This window comes from Athene noctua, chromosome 16, assembly GCF_965140245.1.
Source record: "Athene noctua chromosome 16, bAthNoc1.hap1.1, whole genome shotgun sequence".
NCBI classification, from domain to species: Eukaryota; Metazoa; Chordata; class Aves; order Strigiformes; family Strigidae; genus Athene; species Athene noctua.
This window is the reverse complement of record NC_134052.1, coordinates 134,503-148,844: the sequence shown is the minus strand read 5'-3', so window position 1 is coordinate 148,844 and position 14,342 is coordinate 134,503. Positions and strand designations below refer to the sequence as shown.

The 14,342-nt window shown below is 45.4% G+C and overlaps 2 protein-coding genes across 5 annotated transcripts in view; both read left to right on the top strand.

Annotated features, from left to right (window-relative positions):
• Positions 1–11,247, top strand: part of CPNE1 (copine 1) — a 43,578-nt gene extending 32,331 nt beyond the window's left edge. For all 4 annotated transcript variants that reach the window (XM_074920424.1, XM_074920425.1, XM_074920423.1 and 1 more), the window contains 9 exons: positions 2,991–3,089; positions 4,267–4,353; positions 4,454–4,513; positions 4,959–5,092; positions 5,715–5,769; positions 5,848–5,899; positions 7,249–7,382; positions 9,102–9,338; positions 10,092–11,247. In XM_074920424.1, coding sequence (XP_074776525.1) covers positions 2,991–3,089; positions 4,267–4,353; positions 4,454–4,513; positions 4,959–5,092; positions 5,715–5,769; positions 5,848–5,899; positions 7,249–7,382; positions 9,102–9,338; positions 10,092–10,208 — 975 coding nt within the window. In that variant the 3' untranslated portion in view covers positions 10,209–11,247. The remainder of the gene's footprint in view (positions 1–2,990; positions 3,090–4,266; positions 4,354–4,453; positions 4,514–4,958; positions 5,093–5,714; positions 5,770–5,847; positions 5,900–7,248; positions 7,383–9,101; positions 9,339–10,091) is intronic.
• Positions 11,248–14,007: 2,760 nt separating this feature from the next.
• The window catches only part of LOC141966848 (fer-1-like protein 4), a 39,530-nt gene continuing 39,195 nt past the window's right edge, over positions 14,008–14,342 (top strand). Inside the window, exons 1-2 of the mRNA XM_074920027.1 lie at positions 14,008–14,086; positions 14,160–14,215. Coding sequence (XP_074776128.1) covers positions 14,008–14,086; positions 14,160–14,215 — 135 coding nt within the window. The remainder of the gene's footprint in view (positions 14,087–14,159; positions 14,216–14,342) is intronic.

Here is a 14,342-nt window from a genome sequence, read left to right as displayed (position 1 = left end):
GAAAGGTTTAGCAAAAAGCATGCATGCTCATGTTTATATTTGTGCAGCATGGCAGGACCAAAGCATTACTGAGATCATTAACCTGAAAATAGATGTTCAGGTATTCTGGGCTTGTTGATACGTGGCAGTGTTGTAAGTGGTGTTCATGAGCTTTTATTGTTGGAGAATTGACATTCTTAGGTCAGAAAGAAGTCCTCTTGGTCCGAAAGTGAGCAGCAAGTCTGGAAAGAAGATGCGTATTATCATTTGTCAATGACGACATGAGATGGCATGGTTTAAACATTCTGTTACGTGAGGCTGTGTTTGCTATAGTCCAAAAGAATTAGTTTTTTTCTTTTTGTTTGTTTTGGGGTTTTCTTTGGTTGTTTTTTTGATTTTGTTTTTTTTTTTTAATTGGTTTTGGGGGGTTTTGTATGTTCGTTTTCCAGAAGCTTTCTGTGCTTTGGAATTCACTTTGAAATGACCTGCTTCTTAAAAAGGATAGATTTTTTGCTGTTAATTTTTCAGACAAAATTCTTGATGAACGTGCAAATAATCTATTTAAAGTTTCACAATGCAGCTGTGAAAAAGGATTATACTATTCTTGTACTTAACAGGTTAGGGAAGTCAGAAAAGAGAATCCAGGCTGACAAGCAGGAGTTTCACTATCAGCACTAAATAATATAATATTGTACTGGGGTTTCATTTTTCATCTGGTATTTGCTGCTCTGAACCTCTTGTTTGAGGCTTCCAAAAATTTACATAGGAACAATTTTGTGTGAAATAACCTTAGTCATTGAAGGGAGAACTCCTTGTTCTTCAGCACAGTGGAGGCAGCCATTTTGATGTGTCCCCTAAATATCTACTTTGCCAGCTATGTGTGAAGATTATGTACTGAATATGTGTGTGAACATAAATCTTTTGATCAAATTAATGATGCTACCTAATATTTTGGTAATACTTTCTTCGTGTTTTCTAATGCTTTCATTCTGCATCTGTTGTGATGCAGAATGGTGTTCTCCTTGTTCTGTGTTAAGTACAGCTCAGATTTGCAACACAGCCTAACCTTCCCGACAGTTTCATTAAAAATAGGGGCAAATGAAAGTAGCACCTCTCCCCCATAGTTATTTAAAAGAAAATGACAAATGTGAAATTTGTGGGTGTTGGTTTTGGGACTAAAGCTGCCAGTCCACATGTTTGATGGCATATACATAGAGGCAAATGCATTTTCTGTGACTTTTGAAAGTTCCTTCTCTAGATGAAAGAGGCCTTTCACCCACTGACTGTATTCCAAGGCTTATAATGAGTACTGGATAGTTCATCTGTGAAGAAATAATTCATCAGTAAATAACTATATACAGTGTTCTGCGGTATTGCTAGCAGGATTTTGTTTGCAGTAGCACTGTGCTCTGGGCTGTGTTCAGGGAATCTTGGCCAGTTTTAGAAAATGCTTGTGAGAAGAGGTTTGATTTAAGCGGTGTCATGCTGCAAACTAATAATAAAACTGCTCCTAATTACAATTTTATTGATGTGGCTGAGAGTGGGAGCAGGAGCAAGCAGGAGGTGACAGGAGGTGCGTGAAGGCGGCAGCTGCTGAATTCTCTGGAGCTCTCCAGGTGTATTAACGCGAAGGAGACCCTGCACTGGGAGTCTGCACCCTGGCTTCTGCACGAGAGCCTGCTGCTTTGGCCTCCCTGGCATAACCCAGTTGCCTTTGGGTGATGTTTAAACATCAAAATTGTTGAGAGAGGCGGAGTGAAGTTCAGGCAGGAGTGTGGGAGTTGCTTCATGGTGGAACACGCAGAAGAAAGGAGAGGAAAGGTGGTGTTTTGGGAAGGACTAAGGCGGAGAAGGGCAGGCAGAGTTTCTGAGGTGATGCTGTTTTCCTATGAAGTGTCTGAAGGATGACACGGTGCTTCCCATTTAGGTGGCTGGATGAGGCCATGGTTCACTCACTTGCTGTACAGGTGTCCCACTGATACCAGTGGAAGATCCCTGGTGGATCAGGGTCATCCTAGAAGAACCCCATCTCAAATTCCAATAGCTTGCTATTGAATTTGACATCCTTATTGAGGTGTTACTCACAGGTTCATCTTCTCTCTTGGTCTTGAGGAGAAAGCAGTGACTGTGGTTTATACTGGAGTAACACCCATTTCTTGATTGCTAGAGGCAGATCTCAGAGAGAGCATTGTAATCTGTGTAGCGTGTGAACCTCAGTGGGCAGGAAGCAGCTGTTCCCAAACTGTTTCTTGATTGACTGCTTCTGGAATTACTTGTGTTCTGCAGTCGTGTGTATTGTGCATGCTATAAATGTCCCTCGTAGTTGATTTTGTGGGGAGCTGTTAACAATGTGTGTCTTACTGTGTTTGCTCTAAGCCTGGTTATTAGCATACTTTTATTTTTAAATGCATTGCTCTTTTGCATTATCTAGTTCTAAAGCTTTCATGCAATTTAAACATAACTGGTTATTAATTATAGGAGTTATAATTTGATTGGTATAAGATGCAGAAAAAGACAGATTTAGTGCTCTGTGGAAACTGGAGTTTCTTTGTGAATCAATGCTATTGCTGAGCAGAAGAAAAGAGTATATTCAGAAAGTGCTTAGATAACAAACTTTTAATTGTCCCCCGTTGTGTATCTTGTCCTGAATGATCTCGCATTTATACATCTGGGCTGTGAAATGTTGGGGTGTTTTGTGTGGGTTTTTGTTTTATTTTGTGGTTTTTAATCTCTTGTGTTCAAACTGAGGAAAACTTTTAATTAAAACTTTTGCTGCACATACTTAAACGGGTGGGCAGTTGAACATCATCTGTTTTCTGAGATTCACTCCGGGTGTCTCTCTTACTCTCAGGTTTCAGTTAGTGATATGGATGACACCAGCAGTTCAGATGTGATCGGGGAGTTCACTGGCACTGCTGCAGAGCCGTTGGAAACAGGAGACCACGCAGCGAGCAGGTGCCGCTCTCCCCAGGGCTGTACGCCTGCCCAAGGCTTGCTCTCCTCCCTTGCAGGTGGAGTGTGCAGATCACGACAGCGACGGGTCGCATGACCTGATAGGCACATTTGAAACGAACCTGACTCAGCTGCAGAAAGCAGGTGACGGCTCTCCGGTGAGCTTTCTCAGTCCCTTTTAGTCCATAATTCAGTCTTCCACAAACCCTTTTTAATATTGACCTCAGAGATACATTTTTAGTTATTGACTCCAAAATTGAATTTTTCTGTCTGTATCTTTATATTACTAAGCCAACATATAGAAAGAAAACACCTGGTGTGGGAATTATTGCTCTGTTTTCCTTGGGTACTGTTACCATTCCAATTCCTAAAGACATCCTTGAGCCCTTTGTCTGCTGGCTGCTAGCCACTTTTTCCAGCAGTTCAGCTTGCTTTTGCCTCTGCTGAGTCAAGTGGAGATAAAAGGGCTTGTTCATGCTTCAACAGATGGGTCCAGAGGTAGGGTTTGTCTCAGATAGCATTTGTGCTTGAGCTGGTCTCACAAGCACTCTGGTCACCTTTCTAGCTAATGGAGAGAAGCAGTGCTTCCATGGGGCACGCTCTTTCCCTTGTCTTGGGCATCCAGTTTAGAATAAGTTGAATCATTTGCTGGTGGTGCCAGTTTCTCTCTGTTGTCTGCGTTGAAAACCTGAACTCCTGTTCTCAGGGAGATGTCTTGCCTGAATCCAGACAGATGAACCTGCACACAGGATTTAGTCTATGACTGCTTCCAGTTGCCAGCCAGCTTGATTTCTATGGTTGTAATCCTAAAGCTGGTGAAAGATTCTTGCGTTTTTCCCTAGCCCGTGTGAAATCAGAACTAATGCAAGTGAAACAAAACAGTGAAACACTGCTATTGGTAACCTGCAACCTAGGCTTCTCTGGCCTCCCCCACCCTGAGATTTTGTCTCCTTGTCTTCTGTTTGAGTGCATTTTCTTCCCTTAACTGAAAAAGAACCTGATGATGTTAAGAGAAATTCTTGGGTTTTGTGACTGACTTTTCCTCCCTCTGATACAGTGTCACTGTTCCATGGTTGCATACAGTTATGTTGAAGAGACAGACTTTTCTGAGTCTTTCCTTGTGTTTTGCCTGGTGCTTGTAGCAAAAGCATACAGTTTACCTAAGCAGCAGCCAAAGTAGTTGCAAGCCTTTTAAAAGTTAAGTTTCAGAATTCTGCCAGGTGTTTGGGTAGCTTGGAAACTGTGTGATGTATGACACCGTTCTGTTTCAGTAATTTGTCCTGCTGTAAATGCAGATATCTTGGAGCTTGCTTCTTGCATGTTTGCTTTCTGTAGGTGGAATTTGAATGCATTCATCCTGAGAAAAAACAAAAGAAAAAGAGCTACAAAAACTCTGGCATTATTAGGATAAAATCATGCAAGGTAGGAAGATTTTTGCTGGGTTTTGGTTTTTATATTTTCTGTTCATAATGAAATTGTTCTTAGGAGGAGTAAGTGTAACCTTGTCTGTCTGTTCCTCTAGATTGAGACAGAATATTCGTTTCTGGACTATGTCATGGGAGGCTGCCAGATTAACTTTACTGTGAGTTGTTTCCCCACTGGCATCTTGGTAGGGTGACAGGACAAGAGCAATGAAGTGATTAGTAGTTTTATTTGTGGCGTGAATGACTGCAAATGCAGTGTGAATTTGCAGTCATAAAGACTGCAAAAACCCAAACAATGCTATATTTTTACTTTTTGTGATCAAGTAGCAACTGTAATGGAACTAGGGTTTCTTAAACTTTTTTTGAGAAATGAGTTCAGTCTGTCAGTGGAAAGGATTACTACTTCTTAAACAGGCATGTGCTCCAATGGGGAAGGGTACGGTACGTAGGCTTCTTTGCCCGTTCATATGTAGGACTGTCTGTGTGCCTGTGAGGGAGGGAGCTGTGTGTGCCTGGTCTAACCCTCTGTTTCTAAGTATGGTTAGTTCTAATTTGCCTGTGGTGACGCATCAGTGACTTGCTGTCATCATCTTGACTGATTAGGTGGGTGTAGACTTCACTGGCTCCAACGGAGATCCCAAGTCACCAGATTCTCTTCACTACATCAGCCCAGATGGGATAAATGAGTACCTGATTGCCATCTGGAGTGTGGGAAGTGTAGTCCAGGATTATGACACGTACGTAATGATCTTAACTGATGTAGCCATCAAAATATGTCGCAGTGGGTGTCAGTGATCGGGGCTGGTAGCTTGTTCCAGAGCTGTAGTGTGTGAATGACTGAGGAGCTGCCTTTCTTTGGGAGATCCCTTCAGGAGCTGCTACTGCTTCCTTCTGCTTCTGTCACTGCCAGGAAGGGCAGTGGCAGCCCTTTGTGATTTGCCATATTTGCTTGGTTTGTCCCTCCGGGTCTGCCCTTTGATGGCCTCTGTAATGATGCTTTAGCTGGTCATTAACCCTTTGTGACGGTGCATTTCAAACATGAACGCCCTGTTTGATTCAATAGAAACACGTTTGTCTCCTCTGTCCCTTAGCCGGGCTGTGGTTGGGCTGGCTTTTCTCTTGCTACTTTGAAATCTCCTGAGAGTCTTGTGGAGTGCTGTACTGAAAGAAATTCTGAAACTGTCAAGCCCAAGCCTGAAACCCTTGGGTAACCAATGACTGGCCATGGGGAGCTAGATGGTGTACCCATTCCTTACGGCAGGAATTGAACCTTGGTCTCTGTGGCTTTCTGGGAATAAAACAGAATAGTGAGTTAATAAAAATTGTTCTTTCTCATTTCTTGTTGCCCTTTCTCTCCAGGGACAAGTTGTTTCCTGCGTTTGGGTTTGGAGCTCAAGTTCCTCCTAGCTGGCAGGTAGGGCCTTCACAGCGCTGGGCAGTTGCTCTGTCCATGTCTGCATTCCCTAACTGTTTGTAGTGTCCCCTTTCCTAGGTATCTCATGAGTTTGCTTTGAACTTCAACCCCAGCAACCCTTATTGTCAAGGTGAGGACACCTCTTTATTAATGTTTTACTGAGAGGGACAGATGTTTGAAGTGTTTTATTTCTTTCATAAGTGGTAAAAAACAGATGCAGCACCAAGACATGCAGCAAACTAGATTCACTCTGACCTGGGTGCTGACAAGAGTGGATGTGTGCTGATACAGACTCCTGTGCAGTGTACGTAAGCTCCAGTGAAGGGGTCTAGATTTAATTTGATTGTTTGTGTGGATGTTACAGGTGGCAGTGGATTCAGGTCAGCAATATGCCCTGTGCTAGTCATGCTTCCAGCACAACAGTCTGCTCAGGCTGGTAGAGACCATGGTTACTTTGCCAGCAATGTGTATATGTTATCTTTTACAGGGTTGTCTTAAAAGCTTGTTTTCTTTATATCCACCTTCTTTAGTGGAGGTTGTTTCAGCTCTTTTTAAGGGCTGCTCTCTAAACTGGAATTCAACCTTTTAGGACCAAGACCTCTCGCAGCATGCAATGATACAGAATTGTTCTTGACCAAGCATTTTTAACTCAGTTCGGTTTTTCTTGCTGGTCTAAGGCTAGTGAAAAATGGAATCTGAGATTCAGTGTTAAAATGCAAGCATTTTCTTGGTCAGTTCAGCATTGTCTGCTTCATTGGGATCTGTGTCTTTGGTCTTTAGGATCCCTGTGCAGTAGTTTTGAGAGGCACTGCACTAAAACCTGCATGGTAGACTCTGCAGACAGCAGTGGCAAATGAAGCTACGTAGATAAAAGCCAGGAACAGGTCAATTTAGATGGATCCATAGAAGAATATGAACCATTTAAAATCACTTTTAAAAAAATTTAGTTTAACCTCAGAAAAACTTCTTGCATAGGAAAAACCTTAGGGATTTCTATTTCTGTTACAGAAATGTTTAAATCCTGAATCAAGAATCATTGTCTAACTTTCATACAAGGAAAATGAAAAGTTACTGTTCCAGAGAGCTTCTGGCCTTACTGTCTAATTAGACTATAAGCAATTAAACAAGACAAATCGGATGACAAGGTATAGAAAGGACAAGATAAACATACTCATCAGCGTGTCGTCACCAGATTATTTTTCCCGCAACTTCCATGAGCTTTGTGATGTTAGACGCACAGAGAGTGATGTGAAGGATGTCAGATGAGGGAGAAATCTGCAAATCCTATCTCTGCAGATGTCCACAGGTTTCAGCCCTGTGCTTTGTATATTTACTGTTACCCTGCTGCTGATCTGCGCTATAGCTGACAGCTGTGTGAGCGCTGTTATCCTTTTGCTGTACTGTTTAGTAATGCTTATAAAATAATTACTTGGAGAAGTTGTGAGGCTCTTGTGGCAGCTTGCTTTCCTTGTGTTACAGGGATCCAAGGCATAGTGGATGCCTACCGCCAGGTCCTGCCTCAGATCCGACTCTACGGGCCAACCAATTTCTCTCCTATTATAAACCATGTGGCGAGGTTTGCAGCACACTCGGCACAGCAAGGAACTGCTTCAGTGAGTGCACGTCCTTTCCTGTGGATTGGCGTTGCGTTGATGTTTCTGTTTTCCATGTTAATGATGGGATGGAATGGTAAAGTGATGTTGTCTTCCTTCCTTAGGATGCCATCTTTGGTCCTCTCTTCCCAGCCTACAGAGAGGCCATTGGTTCTCTCTTGGTACATGTTAATATGAACCTGTACTTGGTAGACATTAGTTTCCATTGCTCAAGTGATACTTATTTCTCTGTTTTGCAGTTAGCTGGCATTGTACTTACTCTTGAAGTATACAGGGGTGCTGTGTTGGCTTTAAGACCAGTTGCACTCTGTCAGCAGTTGCCTCACTCTAACCTCTCCTGCCAAGCTCCATCACCTGTAGGGAATGCATACTGTATAGAGGGGCCATGTGTCTTTTATTTCAAACAACTTTGCTCTCAAAAATACACACAAAGACCACCTCCAAGAAAATATCAGAGGCTTCCCCATCCATCCCACCACAGTGGGATGCAGAATCAAGATATCTAGAGGGTCAAATTAATGAAGGAGCCTGAGCACTGTTAAACTGGTGTGCTAATTGCCTTGCAGAGCATCCATACTACTCTACGGTTGTGTTGCACGTCTCATTTCTCTGCTTGCATGGCTGTGGCTGCTGTTAAAATTCAACTCCCATTTCTTTAAACTTAATTTCTTTTGCTTCAGGACGAAGGACTCGTATTTCCTGATAGACTTAACTGATTCCATTTGGACAGACCAATCAGAAGGAATTTTGATATACACGCTGATACTTGCTTTATGGTTTAACTGTGTTGAGTATTTTTGGTTCTACTTCTCTTTGTGTGTATGTCAAACACTTCCCACACTGTGAGGTGCTCGGTCTAGGAGATCCATTTCTTACATTTCTGAGAGTATTTTTTTAGCTTTCCCAACACTTGGGGGAATCTTATTTCCTTTATATGTTAAATATCTCTACTTTTTCTTACAGATGAAAAACTGTTTTAATAAAGAATCTGTCAGTAATGGGGTACAGCCATACTAACACTTGTGTTAACTGCGTTTTGGAATTGGAAATTAATTTTTCTTTTATGTGTGTCTCATTTTTTATTTTCATTTTAAGTATGTAGATAGCTGCTATAAAACAGTGACTGCTCATTTCAGAACCAGGTACTAAACCTTAGCGTCAGGAAAAGGAAGGAAATTTTAAACACTTTACCACTTTGAAGTATTTCTTTTCTTTGTAGAAAAGCTCCTGTATTCTTCCCCTCTCGTTATCTCTAGAGCATCTTTGTGTCATGACATTTGTCATTGCTGTGTTTTGAGATTTCTAATACTTAAAATTATTGGTAACTTAAAATGACACTTCAGGGATATTAAATATGAAACTTTGGTCTTTTTCAGATGTCAGTAAGTAAAGCAGCATCCATCAGTGAATTTTGTACGGAGCTTTGTTGATTTAGTAGTACTTTCCTCATCTCTAGTACCTTATGCCAATTGATGTAATTGTTCTTTATAAATTTAATTTAAACCTCTTGTTGTTAATACAGAAGAAATCTGAAGTGCACAATGAAAGGCGTTGCATATGAAAACATGTGAATAAACATGTTTCTTTCATGTTCTGGTTTTGTTTCATCCACAGTGCCATTGGATTTCTTTCTTAGAGTAAGAAATTGTTCTGTTTGCCTTCAGTTATGTGAACATTGGTGTTGAACTCCCTAACTGGGTGCTTTCTAATGTTTTTCAGCAATATTTTATCTTGCTGATCATCACAGATGGAGAGATCACTGATCTAGACCAAACTAGGCAAGCAATTGTTAATGCCTCTAAGCTGCCAATGTCCATCATTATTGTTGGAGTTGGTGAAGCTGATTTCAAAGCGATGGAGTTCCTTGATGGAGACAGTGGTGTCCTGAAGTCCCTGACAGGAGAGCCAGCTGCACGAGACATCGTCCAGTTTGTGCCTTTCCGGCAGTTCAAAAATGTGAGTTGTCTTTAACTTCAGAAGAGTCCTGGTGCCAGTATATATGCACTTATTACATCTGAAAAATAAGCATGGGTCTAGACAAGGCAACAAGCTGCATGCTCACAGTGCAATGCAAGATGCTTGTTTCCAGTGGGAGTTGAGGTGTTTGCTCCTGTGTTTGAAACCATGTACCTTGTTGCAGCTCTCTTGCAGCTTTTCTTAAAGATCTCTTGTATCACTGATTTTGCATACTGTCTCTTGGCTGTTGCAGTTAAAGGAGTAAAGGAGATGTTTTCTCTCCTGGGATGCAGACATTTAGGAAAGAAACTGAAATCATATTGCCAGTCTCTGATGTTGAGTCCTGTCAGTGATTTAAGCTGAGAAAGTCTTCCCTGCCATTGAAAGCAGTCCTGTCATTCCCCAGCTCCTCCCTGCTTCCATTGTGGGCAGGAGCATTCATTCACATTCCACAGTGAACTGGGTTGAAGAGTGGAGTCAAATGAAAACCCAAACCAGAAATTGCTAGTGGCTGGGGGAATTTCTCCTCCAGACCAGGGCCATATAAAGGTGGTGGGAGCAGTGCTCTTCATCCGCAGTGTTCACTGAGACTGACTGGAAACGCTCCCAAAACCACAGCAAGGAACTCCTGAAACAGCATAAGATGTGGCAGGTGTGGGGCTGTGCTCTGTATTCTGGAAGAGAGTTTGTCCCTGGGCTGATAAATCCTTTCTCTGCAGTATTTCTGATTTATTCTCCCTGTTGTCTTTGCAGGCTCCCCGGGAAGCACTTTCCCAGATGGTTCTGGCTGAAGTGCCGAAGCAGCTGGTGTCATACTATAAATGGCAGGGATGGCCACCTGTGAAACCACCAGAAATAAAGATGATGTAGATTGCAGCCTGACCCTGGCCACCTGCATCACTGGGGTGCAGATAGCTGTCTGCACCCACGCTCCCTTGCACGCTGTGGGGTGCTCAGTGCCTTGAGATTGTACCATTCACACTAGTTCTCTTACCTGCTTGTGCTCTGTATCTTTGATCTTTCCTGTTCCTAAAAAACGTAAGTATGGAAAAAACCCACAACTGCTGGCAGTTTTTGTCACAGAAAACTAGACCTTGTTGGTTTTCTACCTTGAAACAGCGACACATCATGCCACGCATCATTGCTTGGCACGGCCCATCTGCTGCTCAGTGTTGGAGTGGCATGTGCCCTGAGCTGCTCACATGGCACCGCTTCAGTGCGGGGCTCAGCAGGGGAAGCATTGCAGTCGTGCTTACTGTAATAGTACTTATCATATCTTCCTTGATATTTTTTTTTTTTTTTTTTTCCCTTCTATCAAGCTGCCTTGGGAATAGGGACTCTTCTGTCCTGGTTGGTACCAAAGTCTTGATTGGATGCCTGAGGTAGTTCCTGTTGTGCCTTCATAAAGTGCCAGTGTATTTTTGTACGTAGAGGTTTATTTTTAAATTTCAGTGACCATACTTATGGAATCTTCTTTTTAATCACATTTTTCTATTATTGCTTCTGTGATGGCCTATTGCCTGGAGCCATTGTTGTAATGTAAGAACACTGCACCTTGCTTATTTATGGGGGGATTAATGAAGATTAATCATTAATTAATTGAGGGTGGGATTGATGAGTCACATTAATGTGACTTTCTAAATCCAGCAACTGGAATTAATGAAATAAAGGTGATTTCTTTGTGTCACAGAAGTTACAAAATGAAGAAATAACTATCTGTAGAACTCCGAGGTGCGTCCTTGTCCTCAGGAGTGTTAAGTGTGTATTATGTGCTCTGGGGACTGTAGACCAGGCACGTGATAGCAAAGCACAGTTGCTTTGAGAGACTGATAGTTCATTTCAAAATAGAGATAAATTGCACTACAAGTGGTCATCACTTTTAGTTTCATAAATAAATAATCTGCTTTGACATGCATAACCTGTCTGGACTCTTATTTCCTGTCTGGGGTTTTCCTTTTGTTTTCCAACAGTGTGGAAGTTTTGGTTTATGGAAGGTCTTTGCTATAGTACTAGCCTGGTGGGGATTCAGCATCTGAGTTAGCCTAGGTTGAGTGTTATCAGCTGCAAAAGCAGAGCAAGTTATCTATCATCGTAGTTTTGTTACCTGTTAATCACTAAGACTGAACGTATATCCTGCAGCCCTGTCCTGCGGTAGGATGAGCCGTTTCTTTACTGTGAAATTATGAAAGAACCTGTCTGTTCTATCAGGTAAACCATGATGAGAATACATTGGAAGACTGCCCTGATGATTCAGGCTATGACACTCGTAGGTTACAAATGTGTATGAAAGCAGAGCCTGTGTTTGAATCCACATCCTCAACTAGACTAGTTGTTCTGGATGGTATCTGCCACCAAACTAGGATGTAGTTTGTTCTTGAAGGGCTGTGTGTTTAGGACTACTGCTGAGCAAAGAGGAATTGTGCAGGTTTTTATTCAAACTTAGCTTTGACCACGACATGTTTTCCCAGGTTCCACAGCAGCAGACAGCTTCCCCTAGAGAAAGCTGGGCTGTCTTTCCTGAAATACTCCCATCATCTGGCCTGCAGCACCCAATTTTCTTGCACTTAGATTCTTGAAGGAAACCAAACAACCTCTCCTTGAGTGGCTGCCTAAACTAAAATGTGCTACAAGTGTGAAAGAGAGGGAGGAAAACTGTGAAGTTTTCTCTGAGAAACTGCACTGTGGTTGAGAGCATCCTTTACTCACGTTTCCAGCTGCTTACAAGCTGTAGGCAGAGTTCTCCTTCCCTGTATTACATGTACAAGAAACCTAAGGCTGGTTTTTGTGTATGTGTGTGAATTGTTGTTTTTTTTTTTAATAAAGTGTTCTTTAAAGGATATTTACAGCAGTAGTCCTGAAGGCTCACCAATCCTTTGTTGGGACTAAGAAATACTTACTGCAGTGTGTAGTGCTTGGCTTCAGTGAGTGGTTTCTTTGGGAAGATGTAAGACGCATGCTGGGACTTTTCTTTGCTCCAGCCTTGAGGGGCAGAAGATGAGCTCTGAGATGGCAGAATGCATAGTGGGAAGTCCATTTCACCTCTCCTTTTTAAACAGTTCCCACTCAAAAGGAAGAGAGTAAATCCTCCATCTCTGTACTGGCTATGGGGAGTGGAGTCACTGTTCTACAGCTAGCTGAGGTGTCTCCAGGTGCTGGACTCATTGATGTTAGGAGAGACCTTCCCTATTTTGGGGAGAAAGAGCCAAGATGTGGTTGAGGCAGGCCTGAGGAAGTTCTCCCTGCAGGAGCAGAGGAGAATTTGAAGGAGATGCTGGTTATCCTTAGATAAGTGGCTGAAATGTGAAGTGACACAAGTGCTGTGGTTGTTACTTGAGAACAAGAGCTGTGCAGGTGTAGGCCCAGGTGAAGAGCCAGGGGCATGTCAAGCTTGGGAGCTGCTGAACTGGGACAGCACAGTTTTGCCCTTTTTCTCTCTCGGTTCTCCCCAAGGCTCCTGGTTTTAGAGGCAGTGAAGATGGCTGCTGGGCACTTTTGCAAATTCACAGAATCATCTCGGTTGGAAAAGCCCTTGAAGCTCCTCCAGTCCAACCATGAACCTCACCCTGACCGTTCCCAACTCCCCCAGATCCCTCAGCGCTGGCTCAGCCCGACTCTTCAACCCCTCCAGGGATCCCGGGGACTCCCCCCCTGCCCTGGGCAGCCCATTCCAACACCTAAACCTTCGGTGAGAGGCTGAGAGGTTATCTCCTGCCTTGGGCTGCCCTGGGTATAGCTGGAATGATCTGCAGCACGGTTGTTGCTTGAGGTAGACTAGAGCTCAGGTTTAAACTCCGGCTTTCTTCCTCAGGAGAATGTGCTGTTCCCACCCAGTGCTCCGTGTTTGCAGATCTGGATTAGCCTCCCCGGCCTGCCCCAAGGCGCCTCTGCACCATGTGCGGGTGCAGGTGCTTGGTGCTGGGCGCTGCCCGGGAGAGCCGGACCACCGGGAGGAAGGAACGCTTTCCAAACCCTGCCCAGCTCGTGATGGGACCATTGCTTTAATCTGGCCTGAAACTGTGCTCCAGAAGGGCTTCAGCATTCCTCCTTTTCCAGTTCTGGTGCAGTGCTCTGGCCCCCCCCGGCACGATCTCGGCTCCGCGGGCGCCTGGCGTTAGCGGTGGGGGGGTGAGCCGGGCTGGCGAGCACAGGCTGCTGCTCGGGAGCCCACCCCTCCTGGTCAGAGGGGCCGTGAGCCGGCCCGCCCGGCCGCCCTTCCCCACCCTCTGTTTGCTTTGGAGGGTTTTAACCACCGCAGCCGTGATTTTGTGCTGGAGAAGCCGCAGGGCTGGGGTGGCCGGTCCTCGGGCCAGCGCCCCCCAGGCCCCGGTGGCGGCCGCTGCCGGGACGCTCTCCCTCCCCTGCGCGGCCCCAGCGTCCGGCCGGTGCGAGGCCCGGGGCCGCCCGCTGCCGGGACCGGGGCTTCTCTCTGCCCGGCGGGGCCGTGGCCGCGGGGGGCTCGGGCCGGTCGCCCCGCAGGGGCCATCCCTGTGCCCAGAGGCGGCCCCGCGTCCGGGGCGGCGGAAGGCGGAGCGGCCGCCCCGCTCCGCCGAGTCCTCGGGCGGGGGCTCCGGGGCGGGGAGCGGGCGGCCGAACCGGCCGGGCGAGTCGGGGCTGAGTCACGGCGGGCGGAGTGGGGCCGAGCGGGGCAGCGCTGCCCGCCACCGGCTCCATGGCGCTCAGCGTCGGTGTCCGGCGGCTCTGCCGGCTGCCGGGCCGCGGCGAGCGGCAGGTGCAGCTCAGCTTCCGAGGTGGGCGCCGGGCGAGCGGGAGGGGCGGGTCTGCCTCCCCCCGCAGCCTCACGCTTCCCCTCTTCTTCCCAAGGCTTCACCCAGAAGACGAGGAAGATCCGCTGCGGCCCGGAGGCCGTCTTCGGGGAGGTGAGGGCAAACCGGCCCCGGGGCTCCTCTGCAGGTGTCGCCCATGGGACAGGGATGGGACGTGGCAGCGCCTCGGTGGAAGGGGGCCCCGGGGGGCAGGGGCCGGGCAGCGTTCCTCCGGGCAGCC